The following is a 22,108-nucleotide window of genomic DNA, read 5'->3' as shown; positions in this document are numbered from 1 at the left end:
CTTAAAATATTTTTGTATCTTTTTTTGTTTCCATTTTTTTGTAAAGTTTGTATCAAAAAAAAGTTTGTATCCAAAAATCTCAGTTCTATATATGTATTTTGTATAAAAATGTGTTTTTTTAATTGTCTTGTTTTGTTTGCTGCCAGTCTAAATTGTGTTTGTTTGTTTTAAGTTTATTTGATGATATTGTTTTTCTTTTTGTTTCTTAAGAATGTGACTTTTCTTTGAGAAATGTTACTCAATAGCCCCACTCACGTGTAGGGCATTTACTTGTATGTATATATATTGTGTATGTGTGTGTTTAGTATATCCTCTGCGTAACCAGAGGATTTTAAACTACCTCATTTGTGTGCTTCGTTGCACCACCATCTTCAGCTCCTTTCTTTTGTCCTTTTGCCTCCTTTCTTTCCACGGACCTTTGACTCACAAACAATGAACTAGACGAGTTGTTTTCTAACGTTTTTCTTGTTGTTTATTTTGTTTTATTTTTTACTATGAAAAATAAATTCGTTGTTTTTGTTGTTGTTGCTGTGCAGTTTGTGTTGTTGTTGGTGTTGTTTTAGCTTGTATAAAGAATTGTTCCCACTTTTATTTAGTTTGTCTTTTATTCCAAGGCCAAAACTCATCGGGCCACTAGAAAACCACAACCCATGGCAAAGACGAAAACTGTTACAACAGCGGGCCAAGTAAAGCTTTGTTCCTGAAACGAAAAATATAAAGAAAATTAGGGTTATTAATTGGATGAATTAATTATTAAATATTGAATAGCATTACATTTTAAAGTATTATATTATTTATTATTGCCACAATGGAGTAAAAAAAATGTAAACAAGTAAAAAAGTATCAGTCGGCTTTGCCGACAGAGATATACCCTCAGCCTGTGTATATTGAAACAATTTTTTTTCCCAAAATACGTATGTATTTAGGGGGTTTTAAAATTTTTTGGTGGTTTGAACAGACAAAAATGTTGATTAGGATTAAAGATGAAAAGTTTTGCGGAGTAGATACTAAAAGGAATGGATCGACATTGACTGTTATGGATGTGGATCTCCAGCCAGAACATATGATGCCATAGGGGGTTTTGACACTCATCGGCCTGTTTGCTCAAGAAGTATGGACTTGCCCCTAAAAAACTTTTACCATCGTAAATGAGGCAGCGAATGCAAGTTGCTTCAAAAAAATTCAAAGTGATTCGATATCAGGTCTTAAAGTGAACTTATCCGAAAATTTTGTGTGGGAGGTACCGGATGGAGTGGACAAGTGTAGTCCATATTTGAAAATGATCTATATTCGGTAGATATATTAGGGTGTGTAAAGTATAGACCCATTCGGCCACTCCCTTCAAGAGTTACCGTACGAACAATTTTTCCGAACATTTTTGAACTTTTGTGGGGAAGGTACCTGAAGGAGTGGTCCGATATGGCTTATCTTCAAACTTAAACTATGTTTGGACAAAATATTACTAAGGCCATATTTTGGACCGAATCGGCAGATCCGTTCGAGAGTTATCTTGCTCTCCAACCACCTCACACGGTGTCATAGGGTTTTTTTTGCAACTTTCATGCTATTTTCTCAGGAAGTATGGACTTGCCCCTGATGAAACTTGTACCGTCGTATGAAGGGCAGTGAATACAAGTTGCTAAAACAAAAATCAAAGCGATTCGAGAGATGGCCCTAAACTGAACTTATCCGAAATTTTGTGTGGGAGGTACCCGAAGGAGTGGACCTATTGAGATCATATTGGAACCTAATATTACTTTGGTAGAAAGTTTACGCTATACAAAGTATGGACCAAATCGGTCACTCCCTTCAAGAGTTATCGTGCGCACAAACTTTCCGAACATTTTCGAACTTTTGTGGGGGAGGTATCGGAAGGAGTGGACCGATGTAGCTCATCTTCGAACTTAAACTAAGTTTGGGCAAAATATTACGAAAGTCAAAATTTGAACCGAATCGGTTCATCCGTTCGAGAGTTATCGTGCGCTCCAGCCAGCAGGACAGACAGACAGACGGACAGACAGACGGACGGACATGGCTAGATCGACTCCAAATTGTCTGAAACACATTTCGTCCAAACATACTTGGGGTCTAAAACCATTATTCCGATGAGGCACATTTTCATCGTATCAAAGTGTATATACCCTCCTTAGCCTAAAGGCTGAGGGTATAAAAATTACATTAAAATGACTTGGCTTATATTTCCTTTACCGACCCACCTCAGAAAATTATGAAAAAATTACCACAGATAGTGCTTTTTATCCCGAATCCAACCATGTATTCCTTTTGTTGCGGAAATGTATACTTCCCGATATATGGGCCTCCAAATTTCCACAAAGGCCCTAGTCTAAAATTTTGGCAAACCACCGCAGAAAATTATTAAAAAATTACCACAAATAGTACTTTTTACACCGAATCCAACGATGTATTGCTTTTGTTGCGGAAATGAATACTTCCCAAGATATGAGCCTCCAAACTTCCACAAAGGCCCTAGTCTAAAATTTTGGCAAACCACCGCAGAAAATTATTAAAAAATTACCACAAATAGTGATGTTTATACTGATTTCAACGATGTATTATTTTGTTGAAGGGTATGTATACTTCCCGAGAGAAAATTTTGTTCCCGTTCCCGAGATTTCCACCTGTCCATGGAGTAATTCCTAAATCCTGGCTGAAGGCCAGCTATTTAGAGAAAAATATCTAATTTAAAAGATTTGCACCTATCCATAGGAGAAAGTCTTAAATCCCGGCCGAAGGCCGTCTATTTAGAGAAAAATATTTAATTTAAAAGAAAATTTTGTTCCCGTTCCCGAGATTTGCACCTGTCCATAAGAGAAAGTCTTAAATCCCGGCCAAAGGCCGGCTATTTAAAGAAAAATATCTAATTTAAAAGAAAATCTTGTTCCCATTCCCGAGATTTGCACCTATCTATAGGAGAAGTCTTAAATTCCGACCGAAGGCCGTCTATTTAGAGACAAATGGGTTAGGGCCTTTGTGGATCTTTTGAGGCCCATATCTCGGGAAGTATACATTTCCGCATCAAAAGCAATACATCGTTGAAATCGGGATAAAAATCACTATCTGTGGTATTTTTTTCATAATTTTCTGCGTTGGGTCGGTAAAGGAAGGGAGTTCCAATGTCTTTTATCCCAAAATCTGCTAGAATGTAATATTTTTTATATTTCTCTATAATTTTGGAAAGACAGTTTTATTTTGAGTTTTTTTAACATTCAAATTCTAAATAAAATAGATTCCAATTTTCTTTCGCTTCTTATTCTATCATATTATCATCTGAAGTGTTTCAATTCAGTGTTTTAATTTGCCCCTATCTATATTCCGTTTTTTTCATAAAATCTATCTGCACTCGTTGTTTGATGTCCTCTCATTTTCATAATCAACTTACAATGGGCATCCAAAACCATTGAAGCGTTAACAAATCTGTTATTATTTTATTCATATGCAGATGTCAGGCACAAAACACAACAAAAAATTCCAATAAATTATCATAAATGTCATACACGAAAAATAGAACAAATTATTTACAAGCAAATACGCACAAAAAATATTTCAATAAATAGCATTAAACACCCAACCCTCCACTAGAAAAGTGACCAGTATTCACATTTAACTGCCCTTAAAGAAGAATTATTTTTTTCCGAGGGGAGAAGAGCGGAAAAACTGTAACAAACATTTTATTAAATATAATAATTAGAGCATTGTTGCAAAAACAACAACAAGTGAAGTGATTATTATTATGTTAGCATTTATTTGCGCCCCTATACCATTTTTGCCAACAACACAAGAAAAAAGTCATGAAAATAATTTATGACATTTTCATAACAAAAGTGAATGAAGTAAGTAACACAAAAACACCCCTGCAGCCTCTTTATGCGGAGGTCAATGTTGTGGTCATTGTTATGAACTTTGTGGCAGGACAATGGACATGGATAATAAACATAAGGACATTTGGCCAAATGTTATTTGTTTTTCTTTGCTTCTTTAATTGCATTGATGATTATGAACTAAACTGGGTCATCACCACCTTGTAGCAGTTGGTTCATTTTAACTTTGGAGGTTATCTTTGGAGGGGAGAGTGAGAAAGATTATTTTTGCAAGTAAGGAACTATGTGTGGGGGTCACCGTGGTGCAATGGTTAGCACGTCCGCCTTGCACTCAGAACGTCTGCGGTTCGAATCCCAGGCCAAGCAACATCAAATTTTCAACGGTGGCAAAATTCCCCCTCAGTAATGCTGGCGACATTTCCTGAGTATTTAAGCCATGAAAAACTTCTCTACAAGTGGTGTCGTAAGACACGCCGTTCGGACTCGGCAATAAAAAGTAGGTCCCATATCATTGAGCCAATATGAATCGGCGTGCACTCATTGATATGAGAGAAGACTCCCTTGTCCCATCTGGGATGTTTGTGGAACAATTATAAGGAACTATGTGTGTGTGTTTATTGCTCTCAAGGGTGTAGTTTGAATTCTTAGAGGTATTATCTTGGTTTTCCAAAAAGATTATAACACGGAGAGATTTAATTTAATACAATTATTGTTATTAAATATTAAGAATGGGAATTTAGATGGCTAACCAATGCAAGGGGGAAGGATGAAACCCAAGAAAGAATTTTCTTCAAAAAAAAGAGGAAGAATTAGTTCAGTCCATATAAGTCACGGAACTAGGGATACTTAAAACCGATTTCGGTTAATCGTTTATTAGTCTTAAAATTTCTAAAACTCGTAGTCGACTATAGACTGTTTGAAAACCGCCTAATCGAAAACACAAACGAACGGCGATTTTAAAGATTCGGTTAATTATATCGGTCTGGGAGGTAGTTAGAAGCGAAGAAAAACGAAAATTTAAATGGTGCCGGAACTTTTTGGAACTGGATTTGCCCAACTCTAGTGCTAGAGTTGACCAGAGGATTTCCTTTTCTTTATAAAACCTCTATGGTGTAACTCACAGTTTTTGATGTTGTTTCCCAACAATTAATAATTTTATTCATAATATTAAAAAATAATATTAAAAGTTATTTATAATTTTTAATTTTAAATATAAAATTATTAAAAACTTTTCCACTAACAGGTCCATTTTACTTCCTTATAATTCCCATTCAAAAGAAAGTGTTCAACAAATCATTCGTTACATATCATTAGCATTTTTCTCAAACCCATAAATTCTTCAATACTTCTACATGTAAAAAAAAAAAAAAACTTTATTTTGTAACACCAAAGGTCATTAACTCATAAATGGCCATAAAAATGGCACACACTCTCAACACTCGGCTAAGGAAAGTAAGGAATTGCAAATTTCAAAACAAATGTTACACATTTTCTTCTTAAGCACAATTTTTTACTACAATATTTTTTTTATTTATTTATTTTTTCGCCTCGCTTATTGGAAGTTTTCCATGTGTGTAGCGAAAACTATAAAAACGAAAAATCAAGGAAATTTTCTACATCTGTTCCAACTTTCAGTGTCGTTTTTATTTACAATAGAGTTGTGCCATTTCAACTGCTGCACGTGCTGCTTGCTGATGTTGTATGCAACATGCAATGTATCGGCGGCAATGGCATCGGTAGCAAGAGCAACAAATCATTTACAATCAAACTAAAATAAATGTGAACTGTTCTAGCAAGCTAAAGAAGACAACAAGCAAATCGGTAAGGCAGCAGCCTGCAACCAGCTTGCAATTTACTTAGCAATACAGATATACACCGTACATCGTTGCAGCCGCCAGAGCAATAAAAAAATGCATTCGAATACTAAAAACGTATTGAGAGAAAACAAATCATTGCCGTCAAGTCATAGAGCAATAACACGCTTCACACAAGTGACAAATTGCAGTTCACACTTGCACAAAAACAACAAAACGAAATAAAAAAAATTAAACGAATAATAACGAGTAAAATGTTCATATTTAAATATGAGGGAAGTTAGGGAATTTGGGAACGATAAAGATAAATACTATGAAGAGGGATAAAGAGGAAGACTATGAAGCCAAAACAAACAAGAGGTTGAAAAAAATCGGGGTTTCAAAGTCAAACATGGTATTGCTCTGAAAGTGATCTTTGATAACATTGGTCCTTCGATATTGTTAAGAAGCACTCTTTCTCTCAGAAAGGGTCTTTAGAAGCACTCTTTCTTTCAGAAAGGGTCTTTAAAAGCACTCTTTCTTTCAGAAAGGGTCTTTAGAAGCACTCTTTCTTTCAGAAAGGGTCTTTAAAAGCACTCTTTCTTTCAGAAAGGGTATATAGAATCACTCTTTCTTTCAGAAAGGGTCTTTAGAAACACTCTTTCTTTCAGAAAGGGTCTTTAGAAGCACTCTTTCTGTGAGAAAGGGTGTAAAGAAGTACCCTTTATTTGGGAAAGGGTGTAAAGAAGCACCCTTTCTTTGAGAAAGTGTGTAAAGAAGCACCCTTTCTTTGGGAGAGGGTCTATAGAAAGGGTCTAAAGAAGCACCATTTCTTTGAGAAAGGGTATAAAGAAGCATCCTTTCTTTGAGAAATGGTCTAAAGAAGCATCCTTTCTTTGAGAAATGGTCTAAAGAAGCACCCTTTCTTTGAGAAAGGGTCTATAGAAGCACCATTTCTTTGAGAAAGGGTCTATAGAAGCACCCTTTCTTCGAGAAAGGGTCTATAGAAGCAACCTTTCTTTGAGAAAGGGTCTACAGAAATACCCTTTCTTTCAGAAAGCGGTCTACAGAAACACCCTTTCTTTCATAAAGGGTCTATAGAAACAACCATTCTTTCATAAAGGGTCTATAGAAGCACCCTTTCTTTGAGAAAGGGTCTATAGCAGCACCCTTTCTTTGAGAAAGGGTCTATAGCAGCACCCTTTCTTTGAGAAAGGGGCTATAGAAGCACCCTTTCTTTGAGAAAGGGTCTATAGAAGCACATTTTCTTTGAGAAAGGGTCTACAGAAGCACCCTTTCTTTAAGGAAGGGTCTATAAAAGCACCCTTTCTTTGCGAAAGGGTCTATAGAAGCACCCTTTCTTTGAGAAAGGGTCTATAGAAGCACCCTTTCTTTCATAAAGGGCCCATAGAAGCACCCTTTCTTTAAAAAGGGTCTATAGAAGCACCCTTTCTATGAGAAAGGGTCCATAGAAGCAACCTTTCTTTGAGAAATGGTCTATAGAAGCACCCTTTCTTTGAGAAAGGGTCTATAGAAGCAAACTTTTTTGAGAAAGGGTCTACAGAAACACCCTTTCTTTCAGAAAGCGGTCTACAGAAACACCCTTTCTTTCATAAAGGGTCTATAGAAACCTTTCTTGGAGAAAGGGTCTATAGAAGCACCCTTTCTTGGAGAAAGGGTCTATAGAAGCACCCTTTCTTGGAGAAAGGGTCTATAGAAGCACCCTTTCTTTGAGAAAGGGTCTATAGAAGCACCCTTTCTATGAAAAGGGTCCATAGAAGCAACCTTTCTTTGAGAAATGGTCTATAGAAGCAACCTTTCTTTGAGAAATGGTCTATAGAAGCACCCTTTCTTTCATAAAGGGCCCATAGAAGCACCCTTTCTTTAAAAAGGGTCTATAGAAGCACCCTTTCTTTAAAAAGGGTCTATAGAAGCACCCTTTCACTGAGAAAGGGTCCATAGAAGCAACCTTTCTTTGAGAAATGGTCTATAGAAGCACCCTTTCTTTGAGAAATGGTCTATAGAAGCACCCTTTCTTTGAGAAAGGGTCCATAGAAGCAAATTTTCTTTGAGAAATGGTCTATAGAAGCACCATTTCTTTGAGAAAGGGTCTATAGAAGCACCCTTTCTTTGGGAAAGGGTCTATAGAAGCACCCTTTCTTGGAGAAAGGCTCTATAGAAGCACCCTTTCTTGGAGAAAGGCTCTATAGAAGCACCCTTTTTTGGGGAAATTGTCAAAGAAAGCACCCTTTCTTGGAGAAAGGGTCTATAGAAGCACCCTTTCTTGGAAAAAGGGTCTGTAGAAGCACCCTTTTTTTGGAGAAAGGGTCTATAGAAGCACCTTTTCTTGGAGAAAGGGTCTATAGAAGCACCCTTTCTTGGAGAAAGGGTCTATAGAAGCACCCTTTCTTGGAGAAAGGGTCTATAGAAGCACCCTTTCTTGGAGAAAGGGTCTATAGAAGCACCCTTTCTTGGAGAAAGGGTCTATAGAAGCACCCTTTCTTGGAGAAAGGGTCTATAGAAGCACCCTTTCTTGGAGAAAGGGTCTATAGAAGCACCCTTTCTTGGAGAAAGGGTCTATAGAAGCACCCTTTCTTGGAGAAAGGGTCTATAGAAGCACCCTTTCTTGGAGAAAGGGTCTATAGAAGCACCCTTTCTTGGAGAAAGGGTCTATAGAAGCACCCTTTCTTGGAGAAAGGGTCTATAGAAGCAGCCTTTCTTGGAGAAAGGGTCTATAGAAGGACCCTTTCTTTGAGAAAGGGTCTATAGAAGCACCCTTTCTTTGAGAAAAGGTCAATAGAAGCACCCTTTCTTGGAGAAAGGGTCTATAGAAGCACCCTTTCTTTGAGAAAAGCGTCTATAGAAGCACCCTTTCTTTGAGAAAAGCGTCTATAGAAGCACCCTTTCTTTGAGAAAGGGTCTATAGAAGTACCCTTTCTTTGAGAAAGTGTCTATAGAAGCACCCTTTCTTTGAGAAAGGGTCTATAGAAGCACCTTTTCTTTGAAAAAGGGTTTATAGATGCACACTTTCTTTGAGAAAGGGTCTATAGAAGCACCCATGCTTTAAGAAAGGGTCTACAGAAGCACCCTCTCTTTCAAAAAGGGTCTATAGAAGCTCCCTTTCTTTCAGAAAGGGTCTATAGAAGCACCAATTCTTTCATAAAGCGTCTACAGAAACACCATTTCTTTCAAAAGGGTCTATAGAAGCACCCTTGCTTTCAGAAAGGGTCCGTAGAAGCACCCTTTCTTTCAAAAAGGGTCTTTCAGAAAGGGTCTGTAGAAGCACCCTTTCTTTCAAAAAGGGTCTATAGTACCACCCTTTCTTTCAGAAAGGGTCCATAGAAGCACCCTCATCACCCTAGTGTTTCTGCCTTCGTTAGCCTAGTGTCTGAGGTTATAATGAGGATCCAGAACCCTGATCTACAATTTTAGTAAGTTTTGCGGTTCTTTGCATAATTTGCTTATTTCCTAAATGTCAAAATTTTCGAAACTGGAAATAATGTATTTAATTAGTTGACCATGTTCTTGTTATCATCCACTAATTAAAAGATAACATGTCATCATCATTTAAAGACATCAGTAACTCGTGTTTAAAGTTCAATGGCTATTTTGAACTTGGTGCGAACATTGTTGTTACTCCACAAACCTTTGTTAATCGTGCGATCTCTTGTTCTTCCTACAAACTTTTGTTCTAGAGCCCTGCTTCTTTTCTTCTTCCTTTGATGTTTTTGTAAATTAATATAAACGCGACAATAATGAACATTTTCATTTTGCATTTTCCACAAAACAAAATTGCGTTGTAAATAATTGTTAATGGCTGATGTTTTCTATAAAAAAACAAAACAAAAACCTTTCGAACTAAACTACGTTCGAACTGCTTCTTTCGCAATTATAGTTAATCCTTTGTTCAATTTCCTTAACTCAAAGCTCAAGCCTAGAGTCACTAACAGAGCAGCCAGCACGACTTATAAAAAAAGATACAAAACTTAACTATGAAACAACGGCAACAATAAAAATAATAATACCAACAGCGGTCATTCGTTTCAAACTGACAACCGAAATGAAAGAACTTTACAAAATTTCTGTAAGAGGTTTTTACGACTTTAGAACTGAAGTGACACATGTGTGTGCTTGGGGTACAAATTGTTGTAATGAAACACTGTGAATATAAAAAATAAAAAAACGAATTCAAATCAAAATAAAAGTAAACGAACTAGCAGTGCCACAACAGAAACTTAACGAAGCGTTCGTTGCACATAGTTGAAGTACAACCATGACAGGGCGCGGTTTAAACAGAATATAGCCAGAAAGACAGCAGCAGCAGAACATCACAATCTCACTATTCTTCTAGGCAAACTTGTAAATCTTTTGTATATTACAACAACAACTACAACTAATACTACAAAAAATGAAGGAGAAGCATTCACCGTATTCGAATACGAATTTAAATGCATAAATGTTGTATGTGTAATTTTTAATTTTATTATCCTACAACTACACCAGCCAGCCCAGCTCTTCAATAAGCTGTGTAACACTGCGCAATTAATTTTTATCGCAAATTTGCATTTTATTTATAGGTTTTAGGTTTGTTTCGTTTCTGTTGTTGACGTTTTATTTTGAGAGACGATCTAGCCATGAAATACTTTAATTGCCCCGAAAGAGAGGCCATCATCTCAGAAGGCAAGAAAAATAAATTTCGTTGAATACTGCATTCAGTTTAACTTTCGTTAGGTCGGAATGATGAAAACGAAATGAGGAGGGAAGTTAGGAAAAGAAATGGAAATGTAGGTAAGAAACTCTAGAAAGGAAATCTACACTGAGAAGCAGAGAAGAAATTGTCACCTGAAATGGTTGCACATTAGGATCTCATGTTCGCTTTAATATAAGCATGTGGTATACTATTAGGTAGATATTGTATTGCATACTTTTTGGCAAATTTGTTTTTTTTATTTCATTTTCGTGTTATGTTAATATGCATTTTTCTGATTTCCATTCAAAGCAAAGAAAATTAAAAAAGCCAAGCTATGCTATAAAAACTTGCATACTTTTAGGCAAAATTCTTTGTTGCCTAATTTTTGATAATTTTGCTCTTGTCTACTTCTAGGCAACAATATCTCTTGCCTACTTTAGGGATATATGCCTACTTTTGGGGTTTCTTTTCAACATTTATTTCTTTCATAATTTCTCACGTTTGACTTACCTTCTTCTCTGGTTTCGGTTTTGGCACATCCTTTTTCTTCTTACGTGGTGGTATTCTACCATTGAATTCCTGCAATCGTTCACGGCCAGCGGTGAAATTATCATAACGATCGTCGAATTCATCCCAACTCGTTTCATGTTCACTTTGATATTCACGTTCATCTTCACCCGTTGAGGTTAAACGTGATCTATAATTAACGTAGGCGTGGGAAGAATACGCAAAGAAGAAAAGAAAAAGAAGACAAAAAAACGATGATGATTAATTAAAAATAGCTACAATGATTAATTGTTGCAAATGCAAATCATAACAATACGACAATCAAGCTTTTTATTAAAGCGATTGACAAGAAATGAAAAACGTCAAGCTTAAAAGAATGGCTTATCTTGCATAGTGCAGACAAACTAAAAAACTCAACTACAAGTCAGACTTTGAGTGTGTCATCCACATATGGTGTTGGTGGCCGTAGCCCATTGTTGCTTGTTCGTTCGCTTGCTGTCATCGTTTGTTGGCCGTTTTGTGGTAATTAAAAGTCTGGTTTGCAATTTCATGGGAGAATTGAACATTTTACAATAAAAACTATGGACAAAAAGAGGGGCAATGGACTTTGATCACAAGCAGAGTCTAGAGACTATGAGAAAACTAACTACAAATTGGTGTGATTGTTTGATCTATGGTCTTCGAAAAGGGTGTCAATTGTCTGGAAAATTTGGCACACACTAATGTATGGGAAATATTTTCTTGTAGACAATTTCTTGAAGGAGAACATTGAAGATTAATTTTTTTAACTACTCACCTTCTTGCCGAATCGGAAAGACTTCGATGTAAACTTCTGTGGGCACCACTGGGTCCTGAACTCACCGACAAACCGGCTGCCGCTGTTGAGGTGGTGGCGTTGGCTGTGGTGGGTGTTGGTGGCGGTGTATATTGATAATATCCTGGTCCATTGTGATGATAGGCAAAATGTGGATAATGAGGATAATGCTGTTGATGCGGTGGCAGATGATGATGACTACTACTTTGGGCAACTGGTGGTGCTGACTGTGGTGCTTGTGACGTTTGGGCAGAACTTGAGCATGTTGGGGCTGATTGATGGAAAAAATTCACCTCATCGCCGGCGGCAAAGCTGACACTTGTACGGGGTGTACGTGGTGTACTGCGGCTGCGTGGAAAGAAAACATCACCACCCGTATAATTGGGACTGTGCACCGAACACGAGGGGCTGGGTGGTGTGGGATATTGGAAAACTGGAGCACCTGAAATTGAACAATAAAAAGAAGAAAATTAAATTAAACTAACCAAAATTAGTTAAATGCTTAAATGTTTACACATTATTTACCTTATTTAAATATGCATAAGTTAAATTGAATAAATAAAATGGAAAATCTATTGACTAAAATACAAATTTTAAATATTATTTTATTCTATTTTTACAACCTGTAACACAAATCAATAACCCCTGACAAATTTCCTTTGCATACCCATTAATATTAATTAATCTCCACTTCCATAAATCTTGTTGTAACGCCGCCGATAATACTTTTTCTACGCCACAAAGTCATTAGCAAAAAAAACTTTAATCAAATGTGAATAGTTGACATATATTTTACATATTTAATAAAGCAATTTACAAATTGCTTTTATTGTTTGTTTTTTTTTGTTTTTCTTCTTCTATATACAGCTTAACTCTGGCTCTAGCAATCCCTTGTATAAAATGCATATAATTATGGCGCCTGTCAAAACGCCTACGATCTCAACTCATTCCATGTTGATATGAAATGTAAGTACGTTTACGTATTGTCTCAGTTCGAGCGAGCTGTGTTTCTCGAATATTGCCTCGGGTTAATTAAGTGATATTCGTTTTTTTATTAATCATATATCACCATAAAGAACATATGCAATAAAATATTTTAATTATTTTTAAAAGTTATTTTTTTATTTATTTTAATTCGTTAAGATAAATAAAAATTTATTTGTATAGATTAACACTTTGAGAGTAGGTTAGGGGTCTTTTAAATCTATAATAAAATATATTAATATATTACAATAATAGAATTAGAATTTTTGGCCCAATATTTCAAGAAACGTGGACTTTTTGTTAATATTTAAATTTAATTGTTCCACAAACATCCCATAAGGGACAAGGGAGACTTCTTAATATTTAATAGTATATAATTAATAGGCCTAACATTATAATAAATGTGGACTTTTTATTAATATTTTGTGAAGGCTTAACATTCCAACAAATTTTAAAGCATTTTTCCAAGAACATGCAGCACTTTTTAAAATATTTTTTTTAAAAACTTTGTTTTTTAATTACTTTTGAAGTTCGTGGATATTTTAAACTATTTTTCAAAATCGTTGATTTTTTTTTAAATATTTTACCAAGAACGTGGATTTTTTAAGATTATTGATTACAAAAAATATTTTCCGAAGAACGTGGATTTTTTAAATATCATTTTTAAGATGGTGGATTTTTTTATAATATGTCTTGCGAAAAACGTGAATTTTGTAAAAATATTTTTCGAAGAAGGTGATTTTTTTAAAAATAGTTTTCCAACGTGGATTTTTTAAAAAATATTGTTCAGGTTGGATTTTTAAGAATATTTTTCAAATGAGGGTTTTTTAAAGAAAAATTTTTAATAGTGTATTTTTAAAAATATATTTTTAAAAACGTGGATTTAAAAGCAAATTGCGAAGAACGTGGTTATTATAAAAATATTTGTCGAAGAACGTGGATTTTTTAAATATTTTTTAAGAACGTGGAATTTTTAAAAAAATATTTTTCGAACAACATGGATTTTAAAAAAAATATTTTTCGAAAAACATGAATTTTTTAAAAAATATATTTCGAAGAACGTGGATTTTTTAAAAAATATTTTTCGAAGATCGTGGATTTTTAAAAAAACTATTTTTCGAAGAATGTGCATTATTAAAAAATATTTTTCGAAGAACGTGAATTTTTTAAAAAATACTTTTTGAAGAACGTGGATTTTTTAAAAAATATTATTCGAAGAACGTGGATTTTTTTAAAAAATATTTTTCGAATAAAGTGAATTTTTAAGAAAATATTTTTCCAACAACGTGGATTTTAAAAAATATTTTTGTAGAACGTGGATTTTTTAAAAAATATTTTTCAAACAATAAAATACATTTTTTTCAACATGAATATTTTTCCAAATTTGGTTTTTAAAGCATATTTCCAACGTAGATTTTTGAAAAAATGTTCGTATATGCATATTTTTAAAAGTTTTTTTTTATTTATTTATTTATTAAGGGAAGAACATTTTTACAATTTTTTTAGAGTTTTTTTTTAAAAATAGTTTTTTTTTGGAAATTTTTGGATATTTTTGTATTGGTTTTTTAATTTATTTATAAAGGGAAGCACATTTCAAACATATTATCAAACGTGAATTTAAACAAGTAAAAAAGCATTAAGTTCGGCCGGGCCGAACTTTTCATACCCTCCACCATAAAATATTCATTCCTGTCCCCAACTTTAAGTGAGTACGTTAAAATGTCAGATAATGTACATAAAATGCTTCACTCGGGAGGCCCTTTTTTATGGTGCTTATATCTAACTATGTATGTTGAAAATTTTTGGTGGGCTAGAAATTGGGAGGTACCGTTATATAGGTGTTATAATAAAACATGGCCTTATGTTGACAGTTTTTGAGCCTTTAATGTCAAATAACTCCTAATTCGGTTAAAATTTTAGCTAGAATCCTCAAAATACCGAAAATCGGTAATATTATAACTAATTCGGTCTAGAAATGTGACTTAAAACGTCAAAATACCTGAAATCGGGCGGTAACGTTATATGGGGGCTATTCCAAAACATGGACCTATGTCCAATAGTTATATAAGTTTATTGACACTTAAGAACCCTAAATGTCAATTTATAGCTAAATCGGTCTGAAAATGTAGCTAAAAACGTCCAAATACCGTAAATCGGTGGTACCGTTCTATGGGGGCTATACCAAAACGTGGACCTATGTCCACAACTTTTGTTATATAAGTTTATTGATACTTAAGAACCCTAAATGTCAAATTATAGCTAAATCGGTCTGAAAATGTAGCTAAAAACGTCAAAATACCGTAAATCGGGGGGTACCGTTATATGGGGGCTATACCAAAACGTGGACCTATGTCCACAACTTTTGTTATATAAGTTTATTGATACTTAAGAACCCTAAATGTCAAATTATAGCTAAATCGGTATGAAAATGTAGCTAAAAACGTCAAAATACCGTAAATCGGGGGGTACCGTTATATGGGGGCTAAACCAAAACGTGGACCTATGTCCACAACTTTCGTTATATAAGTTTATTGACATTTAAGAACCCTAAATGTCAAATTATAGCTAAATCGGTATGAAAATGTAGCTAAAAACGTCAAAATACCGTAAATCGGGGGGTACCGTTATATGGGGGCTATACCAAAAAGTGGACCTATGTCCACAAGTTTTGTTAAATAAGTTTAATGACACTTAAGAACCCTAAATGTCAAAATATAGCTAAGTCGGTCTGAAAATGTAGCTAAAACCGTCAAAATACCGTAAATCGGGGGGTACCGTTATATGGGGGCTATACCAAAACGTGGACCTATGTCCACAACTTTTGTTATATATGTTTATTGATACTTAAGAACCCTAAATGTCAAATTATAGCTAAATCGGTCTAAAAATGTTGCTAAAAACGTCAAAATACCGCAAATCGGGGGGTACCGTTATATGGGGGCTATACCAAAACGTGGACCTATGTCCACAAGTTTTGTTATATATGTTAACTGGCACCTAAGAACCCTAAATGTCAAATTATAGCCAAATCGGTTTGAAAATGTAGCTAAAAACGTCAAAATACCGTAAATCGGGGGGTACCGTTATATGGGGGCTATACCAAAACGTGGACCGATATAGCCCATCATCGAACTTGACCTGCCTGCAAACAAAAGACGCATTTTCCCAAAATTTCAGCGTCCTATCTCCATTTTTGTGGATGCTAGAGTGATTACCACAGACGGACGGACGGACGGACGGACGTGCTCAGATCGACTTAGAATTTTACCCTGATCAAGAATATATATACTTTATAGGGTCGCAAATGAGTATTTCAATGCGTTACAAACGGAAAAACAAACTTAATATACCCTCCATACTATGGTGGAGGGTATAAAAAGTAAGGAAGCAACTAATAATCATTTTTTTTAACTGTGGATTTAAAAAAATAAAATATTTTTTAAGGTAATAAAATTTTAAAAATTTTTAAACTTGGGTCTTTCAATATTTTTTTAAGAGATTCAAATTTTAAACTGTTTTGGTAAAAGTGGATTTTATTAAATATTTTTTTTTAAAAGAAAATGTTAAATTAGTAATTAAACGTGGATTTTTTAAATAAAAATATTTTTTTAGGGAAAAATATGTGAAATATTCTATGGTGGAAGAAAATTTTAAAATGTTTTTATACGTGGATTTGTTAAAAAAATTTTTGTTAACGAAAAATATTTCAAATATTTTTGAAGGAATACAATTTTAAAATATTTTTGTACGTGGGCTTTTTAGGAACAATTTTTAGGGAAAACTATTTAAAACGCGAATTTTTTAGAAATATTTTTTAGGGCAAATATTCAAGACTTGGATTTTTTAGAAGTATTTTTAGAAAAAAATGTGGGGAAAAATATTTAAAATATGGATTTTTAATTTTTTAGAGAAAATTATTAAAACACTAATTATTTAGAAGTTTTTTTTAGGGAAAATATTTAAAATGCGGATTTTTAAGAAATATTTTTTTAAGGAAAAAATAAAAAAAATGTAACTGGGATTTTTGAAAAAAAATTGGAAGAACAATTTTTAAATATTTTTGTAAACGTGGATTTTTCAAAAATAGTTTTTTCAGAGTAGAACAGTTTTTATACGTGGATTTTTTTAGAAATATTTTCTAGAAAAATGTTTAAAACATGATTTTTTTAAAAACATATTTAAGTGGAATATGCTCAAAACTTTGATTTTTTAGAAATATTTTTTAAGGAAAATATTTAAAAGTTGAATTTTTTTAGAATTTTTTAGGGAATACTATTTTAAACATGGATGTTTTAGGAATATTTTTTAGGGAAAAATATTTAAAACGTGGATTTTTTAGAAATATTTATTTAGGGGAAAATATTTAAAAAATGTTTTTTTTTTAATTTTTTTAGAGAAAAACATTTAAAACTTGGATTTTTTAGAAAAATTTGTTTAAGAAAAATACAAATAAAAGAAGAAAATTTTAAAATATTTTTGTATTTTGTATTATTTTTACAGTACCTTTTCAGGGTAGAATTTGTAAAAAATCTTCTATTTTTTATTGGAATCTAATCATTGTAAGTCAAGATCACGAAAAGAAGCTACCCAAATTCGTGCTAACTATAGGAAAACGTTACCCTCTTATTACATTTAAGATACAATCGAGCAAGCTGTGAGGACGATAATTTATTGCAATCAACTGATACGGTCAAAAGGGCCATCATCTGCCCCAGCATTCTCATAAGAAAGCAAACCTGTTGTTTTGGTTTTGTATGGGTTAATCCCACAACTTTTGTTTAGGATATAAGACTCAAGCTTCGAATTGTGTTACTAGTGTTGAGCAGTGGAAGTTAATTGTCATCAACAACAACGTCGTTGTCGTAAGTTTTACGATTCTTTTTGTTGTTGTTTTTTTTTTCATTTAGACACATTGACCCTGAAACTACACCTGATTGTTGTTGATTTTATTACTCTTTATTATTGTTGGTGGCAAATAAATTGCAGGCTATATAGTAAACTGCAACAATAACTGGTTGCTGTTGGCTGGTTGTTGGTTACTTGACTTAATGTTTTCTTATTGTTGTTGTAGTTGTTACTTTATTATGATAAATTATGCACATCACTTGTTGTAGTATGTACTCTAGTAGTACGCTCGAATTGCCTGCCCGTATCTGTAACTGACTGACAAGTCAAACTATTCACACACACAACACAACAACATGAAGAAGGTGTAAATTGAACAACAGATGGAAAGACAAGCAAGCCACAGAAATCAGTCAGCCACAAAAAACATTTGCATAAAATTGCAGACAATTTAAGATTAACGATAATGCATTTAATTTATTTAAAATACAATTGTATTGTAGTTCGAATTGATGAGTCGCAGCAGCAGCGCATCCATGAAAATGCATATCTCACAGAGCTTGTTATCGTTAACACACATTTGTTGGGCCAAGACGGACAATCAATCAATCTTGATGGAAAAATTCATGTCTAGACATTGAAGGAAAAATATGTCCTAAGATAAGAATTTGCCACAGAAGTAGTTTTTGTTTCATTTTTTCAAAACATTGGTTTTATTACTTTGAGCCACCATAAAATAGTAGTCACAATCCGTTAAAATGATTTGATTTTGTTTTGCTGGTTTTCTTTTTTTAATGATAACAGCCAGCAACAATAAAAAATATTATGCAAAATTGTTTATGACAAAAACAACCAACCTGCATGTCCTCAACTTTATGATCCTGCCTTTAAATGGTGTTTTGTCATATCACACTCAAAGGTGGAAATGTTTTTTACGATCTTACCGGCACACAGCCAAGTGCAGCAGTGCACGGAAAAGGTTATAAAATTGCCAATGACAGTTGAAGAACAGAAAACTGCAAACAGTCGTTAAAAATCATTTCAAACATAAAACGAATTATTTTTTATGAATCCGAAAAAAAGAAACGAAAAGACAAAACCAACAAATCAAAACTTTAATTTTAAGTAGCCATTAAAAATTAAATTTAAATAAAACCCTGTACATATTTAAAATCTTGTTAACCCTGGTGGGGTTTTGACTTTAGTTTAAACACCTTACTTGTATAGAAATAGCATGCTTTTAGGAGTTAGATCAATTTGTGGTTATTATGATTGTCGTATAACTACATACATATATTGAGTGGGATATACTTTTAGATGTTTGGTAAATATACCAATTAGGCAATGTATACTTTAGGGGACTTTATTTTAATAAATTGTTTGGCAAGTTTTTCTTGATTATAGAAGAAGGAGATAGAAGAAGGGAGATAGATAAATGACCAGAGAATCTCAAAAATGTCCATCAGATATTGTTGTGTCTATATATTTGTTATGTTTTACTAGGGCCATGACATATTAGTTACTTAAATTTACAATTTTATATTTATTTTTTTTTTAATTATTTCAAATAACGCAATTTAAATCACTTGACCTTCTTGAAATTCTACTTCATTCTAGCATATAATACAATTATGTTTGTACGATGTGATTGATATTTAGCACAAAATACTTGGCCACAATTTTGTTCTTAATCAGATTCAAAAGAAAATATTTGATTGTGTAATTTAAAATCAATAAATCGGTTTTTACTGAATCAAGGCTTTTTGTTTCTTTTGATCGACCAACCACAATTGAAACCAAAACAATTTCTGTCATAGATTCATAGATTTATATTAACTTCCAAAAGACATTTAGTACATAATTGATGATTACAAATTCAAAATGTGAACTGTGTGGCAGTAGCAAATCACACAAACGTCGAACAATAACTAAGCCATGATTGATTATTGTCAGCTGCACAATAAAAACAACAACAACAACACCAATAATTTAAAGTAAGCAATGGAAAACTTTGAACGTCAAGTATTCTCCAAGCAAACGAATGTGCCAGACATTTGACCAACTATTAGCAGACATTGTGTCTCAGTTCTGAAATAAAAAAACCGTTTTTTGCTAGTTTCAGTTTGCCATGTTTTAGAGTTGTTGTTTTTTCGTGTAATATCTGTGAAATTAATAATTTTTTGTTTGAAAAAAATTGCACGTGTATCATGTTTTAGTTGTTGTTTATTTCGTTTGTTTTTCTTTGTCAAATTGTCATAAATTTTAACACCATAAATTAGTAATTAAATTATCATTAGCAATTATCATCACACATCATCGTTTGTAGGGGTTTGGCCGTTTTTCGTTTTCATCACTCTCAATGAAATCTTTAGAATTCAGAATACCCGTATATATCTGTTGGCATTTTGCATGTTCAATTATAAAACATTAATAACAAAACAGAATATGCAAATTCTATGATTTGTTAATAATAATAATTGTAAAGATTTGTAAAAATCTTAAATGTGTTTAGTTTACAAGATTTTCTAGAATTTTGTAAAAATATCTTTGGTATTGTTAAGATTAATAATATAAAAGAAGGGGTGGTATGAACAGGACAGGAATAAATGGATAAATTTAAAAGATATTTGATAATTTTTTGGTAACTTAACGATATTTTTTAGAACATCCTAAAGGTGTGAACAGAATGAAATACGCCGCTTTTTTCACGCTCAGTTTCATGTAAAAGATTAAAGGCCCAGTACTACCTAATTCAAATGAATTAGGCAGCATTTGACTTGGCCTTTAGTCTTTTATATGAAACTGAGCGTGAAAAAGCGGCGTATTTCATTGAGTTTCTACCTTAAAAGCTTGCAAAGAATTTAAAGTAATTTTACTTCCTAAAAGTAGGCAACATTCTTAAAAATTAATATTCCATAGACAGCTGTGAATGTGAATATCTGTGGATTGTTTAATTTCAATTTATTGAAAAATTAACAGAACAATTTAAAAACATTTTATGTGAAGTTACACCCTAAAAGTAGGCAACATATTTCATAATTAACATACCATAGTCAGCTGTATTTTGCTTGACATAATATGTCGAGTATTGCGCGGTATTGAAAGGCAATGTATTGAAGAGTGAGTAGTAAGCTATCCCTCTTTGGGTGGCACAGTTTGCCGTAGTTTAAGACATCTTAATTTTGAAGATTTCTAAGTTCATCAGCAAAAAAAAAAAAGAAAACAATTTCCCACGTACATTTCTGATCAGATAAGGAAGGGGAGACTTCTAACATGTCGATAAATGTATTTCGATTCTATTTTAGCTAAATGAAATGGGGTCTCCTAAAGTAGCCAAAATACTCAAACAAATTTAATTATCATTCTGCTAAGGGGGTTTAGCCACCACATAACAAATGTAATTCATATTTTTTGGGACACGAACCCGGTCAATAAATGCAGTCCACTGCAGTGTCATAAATTCCGAGCCTATATTAGCGGCAGAGTGTATAATTTGTCATTTCTCGTTTCACTCATAACTTCCTAAAAGTAGCTAAACGCTAAAGTAGTAGTTGTTGTTGTTGTAACAGTGTTTGTTATTATGTTTGTATGTTCGTTCTTCTGTTCAACCTGGGTCTATCTCCAGTTCCAGGAAAGTGGCTGCTTCGATGGGATGTAACCACAGATCCACTGGAGTTAGATGAGTAGGTTTGGCTGGGCAGTTGAAAAGGTGTTTTGTGTCGTGCGGGCCCATGCCACATACTGGGCAGATGTCTTGTGTTGCTTTACTGGAAGAATATTTGCCTCCTCATGTAGATGGTCCACTGAAGATTTGAGGAGGCACCCTGTTGCTGTTCTCAGGGCGGCATTCTGGCAAGTTGGAATCTTTTTCCAATTCGTATCACATAATCTCGGGGACCAGACTGGCGCCGCATAGCTTACCACAGACCGACCTATCGCGTTATACGTGGTCAACAAGGTTTCTTTATCTGCACCCTAAGTGCTGCCGGCTAGGGACTTGAGGACCTTATTCCTACTTTTCAGTTTGTCGCAGATAGCTGTGGCGTGCGCGCACGACGTGAAAGTAGTGTCGAATGTGACCTCTAAAATTTTGGGGCAGTTTGTGGTCGGAATTTCGCTACCGTCGACCACGACATTCAATTCTCTTCCAAACTGCGCTGTCCACGTGGTGAACAGAGTGGCTGTTGATTTTGTGGCGGAAATCTGCATATTCCTCGAATGGAAAAAGGTGGTAAGATCTGTTAAATAGTTGTTCAGTCTCTCACAGATGTCATCAGGATAGGTACCCGACGCCAGGATCGTGCAATAATCCGCATACGTTATGATATCGATGCCGTCTGGAGGGGGCGGAATACAGGAGAGGTAGGGGTTAAACAGTTCCGGAGATATCACCCCACCTTGGGGAACTCCCTGTTTCACTCTACGGGGTTTGGACTTCTTGTTCCTGAATTCCACGTACGACTGGCGTCCACACATATAATTGACTATCCAACGTTTCAAGCATGGCCGGAGGGTTGTCTGCTCAATGTCCTCAAACAGCGTGGAGTGCCTGAGTGGCTTTCGATAAGTCAAGCGCCACCATCATTGTTTAATCGCACGGCCGTCTCTGGTTGAGTCCTTGACAAATATGTGTGGA

General features: G+C 34.1%; 1 protein-coding gene across 1 annotated transcript in view; it reads right to left on the bottom strand.

Moving 5' to 3' along the window:
* Positions 1-513: 513 nt before the first annotated feature.
* The window catches only part of hid (head involution defective), a 49,764-nt gene continuing 28,169 nt past the window's right edge, over positions 514-22,108 (bottom strand). Inside the window, exons 2-4 of the mRNA XM_073981666.1 lie at positions 11,626-12,085; positions 10,833-11,019; positions 514-700 (exon numbers count right to left, since the gene is read on the bottom strand). Coding sequence (XP_073837767.1) covers positions 623-700; positions 10,833-11,019; positions 11,626-12,085 — 725 coding nt within the window. The 3' untranslated portion in view covers positions 514-622. The remainder of the gene's footprint in view (positions 701-10,832; positions 11,020-11,625; positions 12,086-22,108) is intronic.

This window comes from Musca autumnalis, unplaced genomic scaffold (assembly GCF_047663935.1).
Source record: "Musca autumnalis isolate F117 unplaced genomic scaffold, ASM4766393v1 scaffold_4, whole genome shotgun sequence".
In the NCBI taxonomy this organism is placed as follows: Eukaryota; Metazoa; Arthropoda; class Insecta; order Diptera; family Muscidae; genus Musca; species Musca autumnalis.
The sequence above is the reverse complement of the archived record's forward strand: the minus strand, read 5'-3'. Positions and strand labels throughout refer to the sequence as shown.